Source organism: Mustelus asterias, chromosome 30 (assembly GCF_964213995.1).
Source record: "Mustelus asterias chromosome 30, sMusAst1.hap1.1, whole genome shotgun sequence".
Lineage (NCBI taxonomy): Eukaryota > Metazoa > Chordata > Chondrichthyes > Carcharhiniformes > Triakidae > Mustelus > Mustelus asterias.
Window position 1 is genome coordinate 9717034 of NC_135830.1, and position 15579 is coordinate 9732612.

General features: G+C 45.5%; 2 protein-coding genes and 1 pseudogene across 6 annotated transcripts in view; 2 read left to right on the forward strand and 1 right to left on the reverse strand.

Annotated features, from left to right (window-relative positions):
• LOC144480737 (uncharacterized) overlaps positions 1-4789 on the forward strand; it is a 43240-nt gene extending 38451 nt beyond the window's left edge. Inside the window, exons 4-7 of the mRNA XM_078200320.1 lie at positions 203-206; positions 1279-1516; positions 1601-1817; positions 4476-4789. Coding sequence (XP_078056446.1) covers positions 203-206; positions 1279-1516; positions 1601-1817; positions 4476-4789 — 773 coding nt within the window. The remainder of the gene's footprint in view (positions 1-202; positions 207-1278; positions 1517-1600; positions 1818-4475) is intronic.
• A 44-nt stretch (positions 4790-4833) lies between these two features.
• Positions 4834-15579, reverse strand: part of LOC144481017 (uncharacterized) — a 192388-nt gene continuing 181642 nt past the window's right edge. The window contains exons 1-3 of one of the 5 annotated variants that reach the window (XM_078200654.1): positions 8748-8846; positions 5786-7446; positions 4930-5145 (exon numbers count right to left, since the gene is read on the reverse strand). In XM_078200654.1, the coding sequence (XP_078056780.1) occupies positions 5830-6978 (1149 nt within the window). In that variant the 5' untranslated portion in view covers positions 6979-7446; positions 8748-8846 and the 3' untranslated portion in view covers positions 4930-5145; positions 5786-5829. Of the gene's footprint in view, positions 7447-8687; positions 8847-15579 lie in introns of those variants that run through there. The other 4 variants (XM_078200653.1, XM_078200652.1, XM_078200650.1 and 1 more) reach the window with 4 other exon arrangements.
• On the forward strand, positions 11691-12511 carry LOC144480738 (uncharacterized; annotated as a pseudogene).

Sequence of the window (15579 nt, forward strand, 5' to 3'; positions counted from 1 at the left end):
CAAGTACCCTCAGAATCATATGTGCTTCAGTTAGATCTCCTCTCATTTATCTAAAATCCAATGAGTATCGACGCACCCTGTTAACCTTTCCTTAATAAACAAACTTCTTTATGCCAGGAACTATCGTAGTGGACCTTGTCTGAACTGCAACCTATGTCACCATTTCAATCTTAAATAATCCTGTGCTAGGAAACAGAAGGAGAGGTGTTATGAATTTATATTCTGGACTAACTAATGGATTTTGGAAACTCCTTTTACGGTTAGAAGGGGAGGATTTATACACAGCAATCTCAAACCAAGAAAAATGTTTATCTCTTAATCTCTAACCACTGTTGACACATGACTCTTGTAATCTCCTTTCACAGGGAATTAGAAGATTTGAAGACTGCAATTGTTGTCCGACTCCAGTGCTTCTGGCATCTTTCCAGCTGCAGGCTCCAGCAGGAGGTTTTAAATTTGAAAACAGTGAAATTGTTCCAGAGGTGAGTATTATTGCGCATTCATCTACAGTTTAGAGTTTTTAGTGCTTTGCTCTGTTATCTGCGAGAGGTTTCATGGCTCTGGGACTGGTGTGATTCACCAGCGAGTTCACACTGGGGAGAGGCTGTTCACCTGCATTGTGTGTGGGAAGGGATTCAGTCAGTCATCCACCTGCTGAGACACCAGCGAGTTCACAAGTGGTTGCAGGGGTTGGATTTTGCTGTTTTGCTGCTGTTAAATCACATTCAGGATTGAACCATGTTCATTCATCTGAATTATCGATGCAGATTTGATGGGCTGAATAGTCTCTTTCTGCACTGTAGGGGTTCCACGGATTCTTAAAATTCTGTCCGAATTGAAGATAATTTCACTATTTCTGATTTCCGTACATCTGGAGATAAATTCCACTCCTTTGTGAGCATTTTGATTGATTTGATGGCTCGCAATGATGTTTCAAATTCATTATTCACTCTAAGCCAGTGAGGAAAGAGTGTTCCACAGCAACTAGAATTGTCTGTTCTCAGTTTCTGAGCTGTACTGACTGTGATGACATTTGTAAACTCCTTTTACAGGATATTAAAAGGGGAGGATTTGCCAGAAGAAATCTCAAATGAAACTTCACGTCAAGCTCTGACAGAGTCACTCATTAGGACGGGGAAAACCATCACCCATTTTACCATCAGAGTGACAGGAAAAGCACCAAGACGCAGTCACCCACACCATGGGAAAACCATGGAAATGTGGGGATTGTGGAAAGGGATTCAGATCCCCATCTGAGCTGGAAACACATCGACGCAGTCACACTGGGGAGAGGCCATTCACCTGCTATCAGTGTGGAAAGAGATTTACTAATTCATCCGACCTGCTTACACACCAGCGAGTTCACACTGGGGAGAGGCCATTCACCTGCTCTGATTGTGGGAAGAAATTTAGTATTTCATCCAATCTAGTGAGACACCGTCGAGTTCACTCTGGGGAGAGACCATTCACCTGCTCAGTGTGTGGAAAAAGATGCAGAGATTCATCCACCCTGCTGGTACACCAGCAAGTTCACACCAAGGAGAGGCTGTTCACTTGTTCTGAGTGTGGGAAGGGATTCACTCGGTTATCCAGTCTGCAGAGACACCATCGCGTTCACACTGGGGAGAGACCATTCACCTGCTCAGAGTGTGGGAAAGGATTCAGAGATTCATCTGACCTGCTGGCACATCAGCGAGTTCACACTGGAGAGAGGCCGTTCATCTGCTCCGTGTGTGGGAAAGGATTTGGAGATTCCTCCACCCTGCTGACACACCAGCGAGTTCACACTGGGGAGAGGCCGTTCACCTGCTCCAATTGTGGGAGGGGATTCAGTCAGTTAGCCAATCTGCTGAGACACCAGCAAATTCACAGCGGGGACAGGGAGAGGCCTTTCACCTGCTCGGAGTGTGAGAAGCGATTCAGTGATTTACCTACCCTGCAGACACACCAGCGAGTCCACACTGGGGAGAGACCATTCACCTGCTCTGACTGTGGGAAGGGATTCACTCAGTCATCCCACCTGCTGAGACACCAGCGAGTTCACAAGTGATGACTGGGGTTGTATTCTGCTCTTATTGCTGCTGTTAATCACATCCGGAACTGAACCATGTTCATTCTGACAGTTGGTGAAGTGTGGGGGTCAGAGGGTTTCTTGCTGTTGGACTGGCCGGTCTCTCAATTTTCATTCCAGTGGCTGATTCTCTTTGAGCGAGGGCACATTTCCACTGAAATGATCCACAAAAACAGATGTCAGATGAGACTGAGATGAGGAAAAAATTCTGAACTCAAAGGACAGTGAACTTGTGGAATTCTCCACCACAGACGGCTGTGGAATCCAAGTCACTGAATATATTCAAGGAAGAGATGGATTTTATTTTAGATTTTAATGGCTTCAAGCGGTGTGGGGAGAATATGGCATTGAGATCGAGGATCAGCCATGATCATATTGAATGGTGGAGCAGACTCGAATGGCCTGCTCCAAGTTTCTATAGAGTACATTAATTTTATCCTGGATAGTAAATAGTCTTTTTCCTCCCACTACAGGTGTCTTGTCGCTCATCCGTCCTCGTTCTGAGGGTTGGCCGCGCTCTGAACAATCTTTCTCCACTGATTTCTCAGCTGCTCTCACTGCCTGTCCCATCGAGAGGCCGGTCCACATTCTGATACTATCCACCCGTGCCATCTCGGGCCTTCCTTGTACACATTTTCCAGGTGTTTTGTCTCGCATTGGTCAATAAAAATGCCTTTCACCAGGATGCTGTGTCACAAGTCTTTGTATTAGCTAAAGTTTTGGCAATACTTTGTCTCTGAAAGAAACCCCGTAACAGCCCTGAACATCACTGGCCTTTGAATGTGGAAGGAGCAATGTTACATCTATTCTGTCCATGGGATAAGATTTCAGATATAGTTGTGACTGGAAAAGCACTGAGACACACACACCCGAGTGAGAGTGTTCCAGTGAACTGAGTGTGGAAAGAGCTTTAACCAGTTACACAGCCTGAAAATACATCACACTATAGAAACATAGAAACCCTACAGTGCAGAAGGAGGCCATTCGGCCCATCGAGTCTGCACCGACCACAATCCCACCCAGGCCCTACCCCCACATATTTTACCCGCTAATCCCTCTAACCTACACATCCCAGGACTCTAAGGGGCAATTTTTAACCTGGCCAATCAACCTATCCCGCACATCTTTGGACTGTGGGAGGAAACCGGAGCACCCGGAGGAAACCCACGCAGACACGAGGAGAATGTGCAAACTCCACACAGACAGTGACCCGAGCCGGGAATCGAACTCAGGACCCTGGACCCTGGAGCTGTGAAGCAGCAGTGCTAACCACTGTGCTACCGTGCCGCTATAGGGTAAGTAGATGGGAACGTCGGAATGATAAAGTATAATTTGGGGAAAAAGGTTATCCGCATTGTTGGGAAGAATAGAAAATCAGCATTTTATTTAAATAGAGAGGCTGCAGAATTCCACAGTGGTCTCCTCGATGAGGGATATACTCAGCATGACCACTGTGACTGTGTCCTGTCGATGTACAGCTGCATTGCAGGGTCAGGATCATCTCTGAAGGAGCTGCCGGTTAGTCCCTTTTCCTCAGAGCCTTCACTACAATTAGAGAATGATGACAGCAAACAAAGAGGTCATTCAGCCCATCGTGTTCACACCCACACCAGCTTTCTGAGAGAGTGACACAGCCAGTCCCACTCCCCAACCTCTCCCTCGGTCACACCCCGGCCTCACCCTCACTCCCTCCCTGGCCTCTCCCTCGATCCCTCCCTGGACTCTCCCTCGGTCACTCCCCGGCCTCTCCCTCGGTCACTCCCCGGCCTCACCCTCGATCCCTCCCCAGCCTCACCCTCGATCCCTCCCTGGCCTCTCCTTCGGTCAGTGCACGGCCTCTCCCTCGGTCACTCCCCGGCCTCTCCCTCGGTCAGTGCACGGCCTCTCCCTCGATCCCTCCCCGTCCTTTCCCTCGGTCACTCCCCGGCCTCTCCCTCGGTCACTCCCGTCCTTTCCCTCGATCCCTCCCCGGCCTCTCCCTCGGCCAGTGCACAGTCTTTCTCTCGTAATCCTGAACATTTTTTTTTCTCTTCAGATAATTATTGAGTTGTGTTTTGAAATCTTGTTTGAACCTTCCTCCTCCCCACACTGGGTCAGTGCACGCCGGGTTCTAACCACTCACTCTGGAAACAGGATTTCCTCAAATCACCATTGCTTATTTCACAAATCACCTTTAATCTGTGTCCTCTGCTTCTTGACCTTTTTGCCAATCAGAATAGTTTCTTCCGATCTACTCTGTCCAAATCCCTCTTGATTTTGAATATTTCTATCGAACCTCCTCTTCTCTATAGAGATCAGCCCCAGCTTTGCCGATCTACCCTCATAACTGAAGTTTCTCATCCCTGGAACCAGTCCCATGAATTTTTTCTGCATCCTCTACAATGTCTTGACCTCCTTCCTATAGCGATCTATCCGGAGTTGGCCACAATGCTCCAGTTGAAGCTGAACCAATGTTTTATTCTGGTTCATCACAACTTCCTTGTTATTCTCGAGTATTTGGACATCAGCCTTTCTCCTGTCAATATACAGCTGCCTTATGGGGTTGTGGTCACACATTTGAAAGAGCTGCCCATCAGCCCCACTCCCCTCCCCTTTCCCCAGAGCCCTGCTAACTTTACCTTCAACTGGAGATCCAATTCACTTCAGAAAGATGTATCTGAATCTGCTTCCATCCCCTTTCAGGCAGAACATTCCAGAACAGAATTAATTGAGAAATGAATGCCCCCAGTGGATTTTTCCCAATTATTTGATGCGACGTATTTAATTGTTGATCTTCTGTTTAATACATTTCCAGAGCAGATTTAAGGGAAAATGTTCATGACATCTCAGAGATGAACCACACGAAACACTGTCTGTTTGAAACAAAGCTGATTTATTTGATGCATTAAAATATTAAACTCCAGCCACATTACAGGAGTTAACATCAGCAAAATAAAGGCCAGAATTAATGTGATTCAATCCTAAATATGATCAACAGCAGCAACAAAAGCAGAATCCAACTCCTCTAGAGACACTGTCTGAGAGTCAGTGCAGACTCGATGGGCTGAATGGCCTCCTTCTGCACTGTAGGGATTCTATGAAAAGTAAAGTCAAGATTAAAATAAATAAAGATTCTTCAGCTAGTCACTAATCAGCCTTTTCCATTTTCCTGAAGTCACCTTATAATTATTTATCTCCTAAATTTGATGAATTAAACATTGTCTGCAATTATATGATAAATTATCGGTTTTATACAAATTAATGAATCATGTCTTACTTTATAGTTGGATGATGCAGTGACCAGAACTGTGCTCAGTATTCTAGCTGTGTTCTAACTCGTCTTTTATCAGTTCTAACATAATCTCCCTGCTCTTATATTCCAGGCCTCAGACAGGAAAGTGTCCCAAATGCCTCCTTGACCATCTGATCTACATGTGCAGCCATCTTCAGGGATCAGTGGATATGCACTCCAAAGTCCTTCTGTTCCTCTATAATTCTCAACATCATCCCATGTTCATTCCCTTGTCTTGTTTACTCTCCCAAATTCAATCTCTCTCATTGATCCAGATTGAATTCTATTTGCTATTTTTGTGTTGACGAACCCCCCAGTCCATTAATATCTTCCTGCTGTCCACAGCTTTATTCCTCATCGTCAACCATGGGAGCAACTTTTGTATCAGATGCAAACTTAGCAATCATTTTCCACACAGTTGAGCCAAAATTATTGACACATACCAGAAAACTGTGAACACCGCTGGAAACAGGCATCTTGGCATCATTCAGTCCTGGGTGTGATTAACAGCAGCAATAACAGCAGAATCCAACCCTTGCTGTTGCCTGTGAACTTGCTGGTGTTTCAGCAGGTTGTTTGACTGAGCGAATCCCTTCCCACACATGGAGCAGTTGAACGGCCTTACCCCAGTGTGAACTCGCTGGTGTTTCAGCAGATTCTGTTTACTTTTAAATCTCTTCTCACAATCAGAACACTCAAAAGGTCTCTGGTCAGTGTGAACAAGTTGGTGTGTAGTCAGGTGGGATGACTGAGTGAATCTCTTGCCGCACAGGGGGCAAGTGTAAGGTCTCTCTCCAGTGTGAACTCGCCGGTGTATCAGAAGGTCAGATGCATCAATGAATTCCTGACAACACACAGGGCAGGTGAATGGCCTCTCCCCAGTGTGAACTCGATGGTGTCTCAGAAGGTGAGCTAATCGAGTGAATCCCTTCCCACAGAGAGAGCAGATGAATGGTCTCTCCCCAGTGTGAGTGTGCTGGTGTTTCAGAAGATCCTTTTTGCTTTTAAATGTTTTATCACATTCAGAACAATTGATAGGTCTCTGATCAGTGTGAACAAATCGATGTTTCAGGAGCTGGGATGAACAAGTGAATCCCTTCCCACACACGGAGCAGATGAACGGCCTCTCCCCAGTGTGAGTGCGCTGATGAATCAATAAATCCTTTTTACTTTTAAAGTTCTTCTCACAGTCAGAACATTGAAATGGTCTCTGATCAGTGTGAACACTTTGGTGTGTCAGGAGGTGGGATGACTGAGTGAATCCATTCCCACACACGGAGCAGATGAAAGGCCTCTCCCCAGTGTGAGTGCGTTGGTGAATCAACAAATCCTTTCTGCTTTTAAAGCTCTTCCCACACTCACAACATTTAACCGGTCTCTGATCAGAGTGAACCTGGTGGTGAGTCCGGAGGTTTGATAAAGCATTAAATCCCTTTCCACATTGAAGACAGGTGAATGGCCTCTCACCAGTATGGACATGTTGGTGTGTGTACAGGCTGGATGACTGAGTGAATCCCTTCCCACACACAGAGCAGGTGAATGGTCTCTCCCCAGTGTGAATACGTCGATGGGTTTCCAATTCAGATGGGTAATTGAATCCCGTCCCACAGTCCGCACATTTCCACGGTTTCTCCATGATTATTGACAGGCTATCGGGTGTAGGCGGGATGCAGATTTGAGCTCACTATCAGATCAGCCATGATGTTATTAAATGGCGGAACTGGCCCGTGGGGCCGAATGGCCTATTGCTGCTCCTTGTTCACATGGTGCCGGTGTCCTCATGTCTCTCCAGGTTATAGAATCAGTTGAAACCAGGTCCACACAAAGAACACGTGTACGGTGTCTACCTGATGTAAATGTGCTATTTCTTTTCACACTGTGTGACTGGTTAAAGCTCTGTTCCAGCTGACTGTGGAAAAATAACTGAGATGTCTGTGTCTCGGGGCTTTTCCAGTCACACTGATGTTGAATAATTTCCCAAAGACAAAATAGGCAAACGTTTCTCCTTCCACATTCATAGGCCTTTGATATTCAGATCCTGAAGAATCATGTGACACTGTCAGATCCCGAGATGTTTGGTTTGAATCGCCCGTCTGCAGATATTCTGGAAAAGGAGTTTACATTGAATTACTTTGAATACACAAGACATAAACAAGCCATTCAGTTCAACTCTTTATACTTGACACATCTTCTCCTGTCCCATAGACCTCATCTCAGCCTTTCAATTGATTTTTCTATTTCTTTTTCTCTCGTGTGCTTCTCTCATTTTCTTTTGAAACAATCTCAGCACTTTCCTCAACTCATTTCTATGGTGATTCTAAACCTGTGAGTGAAGAAATTTGTCCTTATTGCCTTCTTGGATTTATTAGTAACTATCTTGTATTTATGACTCTTTGTCTATTGATCGTTCCTTCTTTTAGACTCTGTCACAAGTGGAACATTCTCTCCACATTTCCCCTGTCCAAGCCACGAATAATTTTAAAGACTTTTATCAGGTCACTGCTCTACAAGAAAAAACTTCAATCCATTTAATCTTTCCTGAAAGCTGTAATCTCTGTTTACAAACATCATCACAGTCAATGCAGAATAGAAATCACAGACAGACAAACATTTCTCTTGGGGTTGTGTGAAATTCATCGACTTGTAACCGTGTGTAAAAGCAGTTTTCAAACATCTATCAGTGTCAGTCCACAATAGAAATGCTGAACAGACAATTTTCTTTCCTCCACTCCCAGTTTTCTCCCTCCCTCTCCTCTGTCTGGGTTCAGTTCTCCAGCTCCTGTTTGCAGACTGACAATAAAACCAATGGGTCTTATTGGCGTGTTGGGGCCTCCAGCGGGTGTTTGTGAATCCTCCCCGCCCACCTCCCAGGGTTTCCTTCCTTCCCAGAGATCAGAGTCCTCATTGATTTGAGGCCAAAGTGTAACCTCTTATTTATTGTCCCCATCCTCTGATGTGAACCATCCTCCAGTGGCTGAGCCAGGATGGGGCCGTTAACCTGGGCCTGTTCCCGGGAGGGAGGGAGGGAGAAGCCCCGCAGCTGCAAACCAGGGAGCTGACAATGATTCTGAAGGGTTTGCGGATCCACAAAGTGTTTCCAAATCCTCCCTAATGTCCAGCTGCCAGCTCAGTGCTCCCCGGGCCTGTCCCCACAGTAAAGTGGGGGCCTGCGGCCTAGGCCAGAAGTTGGTGCTGTTTCCAGTGCAGCCGTGGTTTCCATTCCCACCCTGTGCTCACAATCTCCTCCCGAACCCGCTCCAACACCATGACTGACACTGAGCATGCTCAGAGCGCACACCCACACCACCTGATGTGGAGATGCCGGTGTTGGACTGGGTGAGTCACCTGATGAAGGGGCGGAGCTCCGAAAGCTCCTGATTCCAAATAAACCTGTTGGACTTTCACCTGGTGTTGTGACTTCTTACTGTGCTCACCACACCTGCGCAGTCCGTTCCCAGGCTCCCCAGCGCCTGATCATCTTTGCGCATGCTCCACTCCCAGCCTGGACCCGCCTCTCATTCACTCCGATTGGTTGGAGGACCAGCCGCTCCGGCTCAGTCCTCCAGACCCGCCCCCTCTTCCTATTGGTCCGGAGCTGCCGTCAATCAGTCCCCGGGCATTGTGATGTGGAGCATGCGCAGTGTCATTGCTGTCCTTGGCGCTTGTTTGTCCCGGAGAAGCGGAGTCAGCGTTAGGCGGTGGCTGGGAGGATTTGGAAACACTTTGTGGATCCGCAGGCGGGAAGGAGCTCGAGCCGGCGGGTTTTCAATGGCCCGGATCCAGAGCCCGAAAGAAAACCGGAAACATAAATGGATCCGGGCGGTGAGGCTTCATAAACACCCGGTGTCGGCCAGATGCCGGATCTCGGGCAGGGTGACACAGTGGTTAACACTGCTGCTTCACAGCGCCAGGGACCCGGGTTCAATTCCCAGCCTGGGTCACTGTCTGTGCGGAGTCTGCACATTCTCCCCGTGTGATGCGCTATCAATAAGGCGAAAGACTACTGATATGCCAATATAAGTGTAGGCTTTTATTCACAACAGAATCAGGAGCAGATCCCAACAAATAACCGACCTGGACTAAACAATAGGGAGGAGACAGCCACCTTTATACTAGGTGCTGAGGGGAGGACCCAAACTGGAAGGGGATGTGTCCAGGTATGACAAGCACACACAACGGTGGTCCATATAGGACAAAGGCACAATTGAGGTCCACCACACCGTGTCTGCGTGGGTTTCCTCCGGGTGCTCCGGTTTCCTCCCACAGTCTGAAAGACGTGCTGGTTCGGGTGCATTGACCCGTGCTAAATTCTCCCTCAGTGTAACCCGAACAGGTGCCGGAGTATGGCGACTAGGGGGATTTCACAGTAACTTAATTGCAGTGTTAATGTAAGCCTACTTGTGACACTAATAATTAAACTTTAATCCCTCAATTTGCGAGGCAAAATCCTCAGACGTTAACATCTGCCACCTTTATTAAGGGCAAAACCAAACGGATAACCCAAATGGATTTTTGTAAACAGCAGACAAAAACATCAGAGATAGAGTTTGTTGTGAAATCAGTGGATTGTAAAACAGGAGGTCAGAGTTACAGCCAGCAACAATTTCTATTTATAACATCATAAATCATCCCAGTGCACTTCACACAGGTGGCACAGTGGTTAGCACTGCTGCCTCACAGCGCCAGGGTTCAATTCCCGGCTTGTGTCACTGTGGAGTTTGCATGTTCTCCCCGTGTCTGCGTGGGTTTCTTCCAGGTACTACAATTTCCTCACGCAGTTGTAGGTGCATTGACCCAAACAGGTGCCGGAGCGTGACAACTAGGGGAATTTCACAGTAACTTCATTGTAGTGTTAATGTAAGTCTTAATAAGTCTGTGACTAATACATAAACTTTAAGGAACATTATCAAACAAAGTGAGATTCCCAGATACATCAGGAGATATCAGGACAGATGACCAAAAACTTGGACAAGGAGGTGAGTTTTAAAGAGAGTCTTAAAGGAGGAAAGTGAGGTAGAGACAGAGAGATGTAGGGAGGGAATTCAGATCCTGGGACTGAAGAACTGAACCTACGACCACCAGTGCTGGAGCAATTATTGTAGGGAATGTACAAGAGGCCAGAATTAGAGCAGCACTGATATCTCGGATGGTTGTGGGAAGGTTACGGAGATCGGGAGGGCTGAAGCCATGGAAGGATTTGAAAACAAGGATGAGAATTTTATAATCAAGGTATTGCATGACTGAGAGCCAAGGCAAGTCTGGGAGGACAGGGGTGATCAGGGAACAGGACTTGCTGTTAATTAGGAAAGTGGTAGCAGACTTTTGGATGACTTCACCTTTCCACGGGTAAAATGTGGGAGACCTGCAAGAGTGCGATGGAACAGTTGAGTTTGGAGGTAACAATGGCCTGAATGAGGGTTTGAGTGCCAGATGCACTGAGGTAGAGCTGAGGTCATGTGATGTTACCGAGGTGGAAATAGGTGGTCCCAGAAACCTGGGATCAAATGGGACACCGAGGTTATGAACAAACTGGCTTAATTTCAGACATTTGCCAGGAAGAGGGATTGAGTGGATTGCAAAGGAACAAGACTTGGAAGGGGGACCAAAAACAGTGGCTTCAGTATTCTTGATATTTAATTGAGGTTAATTAGTCAGCAGAAAGAGAACCAGAAAGCAGAATGGGCCCCGAGACTGAAACCAGGTTTAACTTAGTTAGAGAGGGCGGTTTAGAGAAACCCCCTTCACAATTTCTCATCAAATCTCTAAACAGTCAGTTCTGGACACAAAGTTACCATCTGCTATTCTGACTGATCGGGTCAGGGTGATTCAGATTGATGTTTTCTCATGTTTTTTGAATGAAGTGAATCATCAAAAATACTATCTCTAGTTGTACACATTTTTTAAAAGGATACTGAAATAATTATCTGTCAATTTATTTGGATTTCAGTTCAGGGAGGAGGGAGAGTGTGTGGGATGGGGATCTGCAACTGTGGGGTTTCGAGAGGAAAAAATTCCAGAGAAACTAGAATTGTCTGTTGAGAATTTCTATCCTGGACTGTCAGTGATGAGTTTTATTGACGGTTTTTACAGGTATTAGAAGTTGAGGATTGCAGACGGGAATCTCAAACCAGACATCACATCAAGATCTGACAGAATCACTTGATTCATTAGGACCTGGATATCATCATACTTGGAATGTGGAAGGAGAAATCTTTGTTTGTTTTGTCTGTGGGAAAAGATTTCAAACATCAGTGTGACTGGAAAAGCACCGAGACACTCACACACCCGAGTGAGAGTGTTCCAGTGAACTGACTGGAAAGAGCTTTAACCAGTTACACAGCCTGAAAAAAACATCACCATTCACAGAGGGGAGAAACTGTACACGTGTTGTGTGTGTGGACGAGGCTTCAACTGATCATCAACCTGGAGAGAGATGATGACACCGACACCACGGAGAAACCGTGGATATGTGGGGACTGTGGGAAAGCATTCACTTGCCCATCCAAACTGGAAACTCATCGACGCACCCACACTGGGGAGAGACCTTTCACCTGCTCCATGTGTGGGAAGGATTTCACTCAGTCATCCAACCTGGTATTACATCAGTGTGTTCACACTGGAGAGAGGCCGTTCAGCTGCTCTGTGTGTGGGAAAAGGTTCATTCAGTCATACAATCTAGCGTTACACCAGCGGGTTCACACTGGGGAGAGGCCGTTCACCTGCTCCGTGTGTGGGAAGGGATTCATTAATTCCTCTAACCTAGTGGCACACCGGCGAGTTCACACCGGGGAGAGGCCATTCACCTGCTCCGTATGTGGAAAGGGATTCACTCGGTCATCCCACCTATTGACACACCAGCTTATTCACACTCGGGAGAGACCTTTTAAATGCTCAGACTGAGAAGTGCTATAAAAGTTCTGGTGAACTGATGTCCCATCAACGTGTTCACACTGATGAGAGACCGTTCAGGTGCTCTCACTGTGAGGCTGGGTTCAGGCGATCATGTAGCCTCATTGTCCATCAGCGAGTTCACACCGGAGAAAGGCCATTCACCTGCTCCGAGTGTGGGAATGGATTCACTCAGTCATCCTACCTGCTTAAACACCAAAGAATTCACAAGTAACACAGTGATTGGAATCTGCTGTTAATCCTGTCCATGACTGTAATATGTTCATTGGGTTTGTTTTTGTTGATGTTAATGAACTCCAGCCAGTTGTACTGTTTAACATTCTGAATAAAAGTCAAATAAATTATCTTTGTGTTCAATGCTATGTTGAATCTTTTTAATATCATCAACACAATTGAATTCCTTTTGTGGTGCTCTCCCGTTGATCTTCCTCTATCTTCACCTCCCCACAAGTGCTCATGGAGGAGAAACTCATGATCTTCTTTGTCACTAGGATTGGGACAATCCAATCAGCTGCCTCTGCTGCTTCCCTCCTTCCCCTAACCCACTGAACCAAACCTCCTCTAACGCTCCCTTTTGCCTGCGCTCTGAACTCTGAACTCTGATCTTTCTGCAGTTTCTCTCCCACCTCCCCTCGTGTCCTCTTAGAGCTCATCTTGTCGATGAGTCCCATCTCCTGATCCTTCAGTCCTATTCCCACTGAACTACTGACAGCACGACTTCTCCATAATAGCTGCTATTGTTAATAGCTCCCTCCTTCAAATCCAATATCATCATCCACTTCTCTCCAAAATATCCTTGACACATGCCCTTGTAAACTACCATTCAATCTCCCCTTCCTCATATTGTGAATTGTTGTACCTTTCTCACAGGTGTATAGAAAAGTTTATTTTGTTTGTTCAGAATCTGTGGAATTTTGTGCCTTTATTCACTTGTGAAGTATCTTGAATATCCACCTTTATCTATTTTATACAAACTCATCCAAATCTAAAAGCAGTTTAGTGGGAATTGGGTGAATGGAACAGAAGGTGGGTCTCCTGGACACGATGAGCTGCTGAGAGGAGATAGAGTGTTACAATCCCAGCTGATGTTACTATTGGACAGGAAGTCCCAGAATATAACCCTGGCTCAAGTGACCATAACTTTTACCTTTTTGTTTTAGAAATGTGGATGAACAGAGTCACTGGACGGCCAATTAGCTTTTAACAAAACATCTATTAAACATGAAAAGATTGACAATAACTGAAGACTTTTTCATCCCACCCTCCTCCTGCTGCAGCGAACACAGTGAGGGAGCTCCCTCTTGTGGTGCTGTGAGATAATTGGTCTCTACCTGGGAGATCACTGAATTCTCAGATGACGAAAGGATCTTATTGGAGAATTGTGCTGCCGTAATTTTCTTGTTGCTATTATTTTTCATTTTAATATACTTTAATACAGATGGACCTATTCACAAATCGATAACAATCTCAGAAACAGTAACAGGCAAACTCGCAGACACACAAACACATTGACAGACACTGGGAAACTCACAAACATATCTCTAGATATACATAATCTCAGACAAACATCTACAGGCAAACTGGCAGACAAACACATTCACAGACATGCAGACGAAAAAATATTCAGACTTACACAAACACATGCACAGACATACACATTATCACACACACTCTCACAAACACGGAGACTGAGACCATGAAGGGTTGATGTTAATGTCATTCTAATATCCACCTGCTGGACACTAAAATAATAACAGAAGCAAATCTGAGGCTCAGTGTGTGGGTTTTACTATGAAATGAGATAATGTATAAATATATCCCCTATTGCTCAGGGTGGGAGTGGAATTGATGATTTATCTGCTGTCTGTGATTGCCTTGAACAAATAGTAAATTGTAGAGATTATAAAGTTTGAATTGTAATATCTAATGGTGTAAAGTATCTGGGAGCAGAGTGGATGTGGTAAAGGCTGGAATACAGACTGGGGGAATGAGGGTGAAACTGCTGTGCTGAGTGAATGGTTCTTGTTTTAGGGAGGGATGGATGGAGAGAGAGAGAGAGAGAGGAAGTGTGAGGTGGATTGTGGGAGAGATGGATGGATGGGGGTGAATGTGAGAAGCTGAAGTTTACATTTGAAGAGGTTCCCAGTGCCTCTGAGCAGCTGAACTGGGGAAGCTTTTGGCCAGACTGTGCTGCTGCTGCTGCAGTTTCCCCTGCTGGCCACGAAGGAACGCTGTAACTCTACCGGCCATTGCTGTTCCCACTGTCACCTCTTGCCGGCTCCAGCCCGCCCGCAGCTCATACAGGAACTCACTGACTACAGGAACTCACTGACCAGGAGCGGAGTGGAATTGGAGGTGATCAATGATTCCAAAATGAAACTGGATGGATGATTGAAATTGATTTGAAGGAAATCAACTTGCAGGGGAATTGGAATCTAGAAGGGGAATAGGATTGACAGGATTGCTCTACAGAGAGTCGTCATGGACTCGAGTTGCCAACTCGACCTCTAACTATTGCAGAACATGTTGTAGGAATGAAAGAAAACAGATGCTCACAGGGTTGTAAAAGGATAGAACTGAGTCTAAAACACCAATATGTTTTCATGGTCGTACATTTAAAATCAGATTATTGGAGATTAAAACTAAACCAATGGCATTGCTAAAGATGTTGGTGTTTCTCCTGCGAAGGTTGCAGCAAAGGAGGAAGCTTGTCAGAAATCAGTACCTTCTAATGTATTTATGATGGGTGAAAATAGAGACATGAGGGATTATGAAGGAATTGTAAATTCCACCTTGTCCTATACAGTATATAACACATTTTTCTTCTCTTTAGTTCTGAAAGAGTCACACAGATTTGAAACATTATCTCTATTTTCTTCCTACAGTTGTTGCCAAACCTGCAGAGTTTTTCCAGCATTCTCTGTTTTTGTTTCAGAATCCATCATCCACAGAATTTTGCTTTTATGAAGCATTTATATTTGAAGGGGAAATCACTCCATTTTTGCCCAAGAGCCTAGAAAGATTGTTATCCTGTGAGATACTGCCTCAGTTCAGGGTTTATTGGGAAAAGATTTAGACTTTTCCAAAAGTTCTCTGAAACAAAATGTATTGATTTTGGAGCATTGATTGGAAGTGTCTGTCTATCCCATTGTGTAGATTTTTAAAAAAAATTCATTTATCAGATGTGTGCATCACTGGCTGCACCAGCATTTATTTCCCATCCCTAATTGCCCTCCGTTTCAGAGGACATCTAAGAGTCAACCACATTTCTGTGGCTCTGGAGTTGCATGTGGACCAGACCAGGTAAGGATGGCAGATTTCCTTCCCG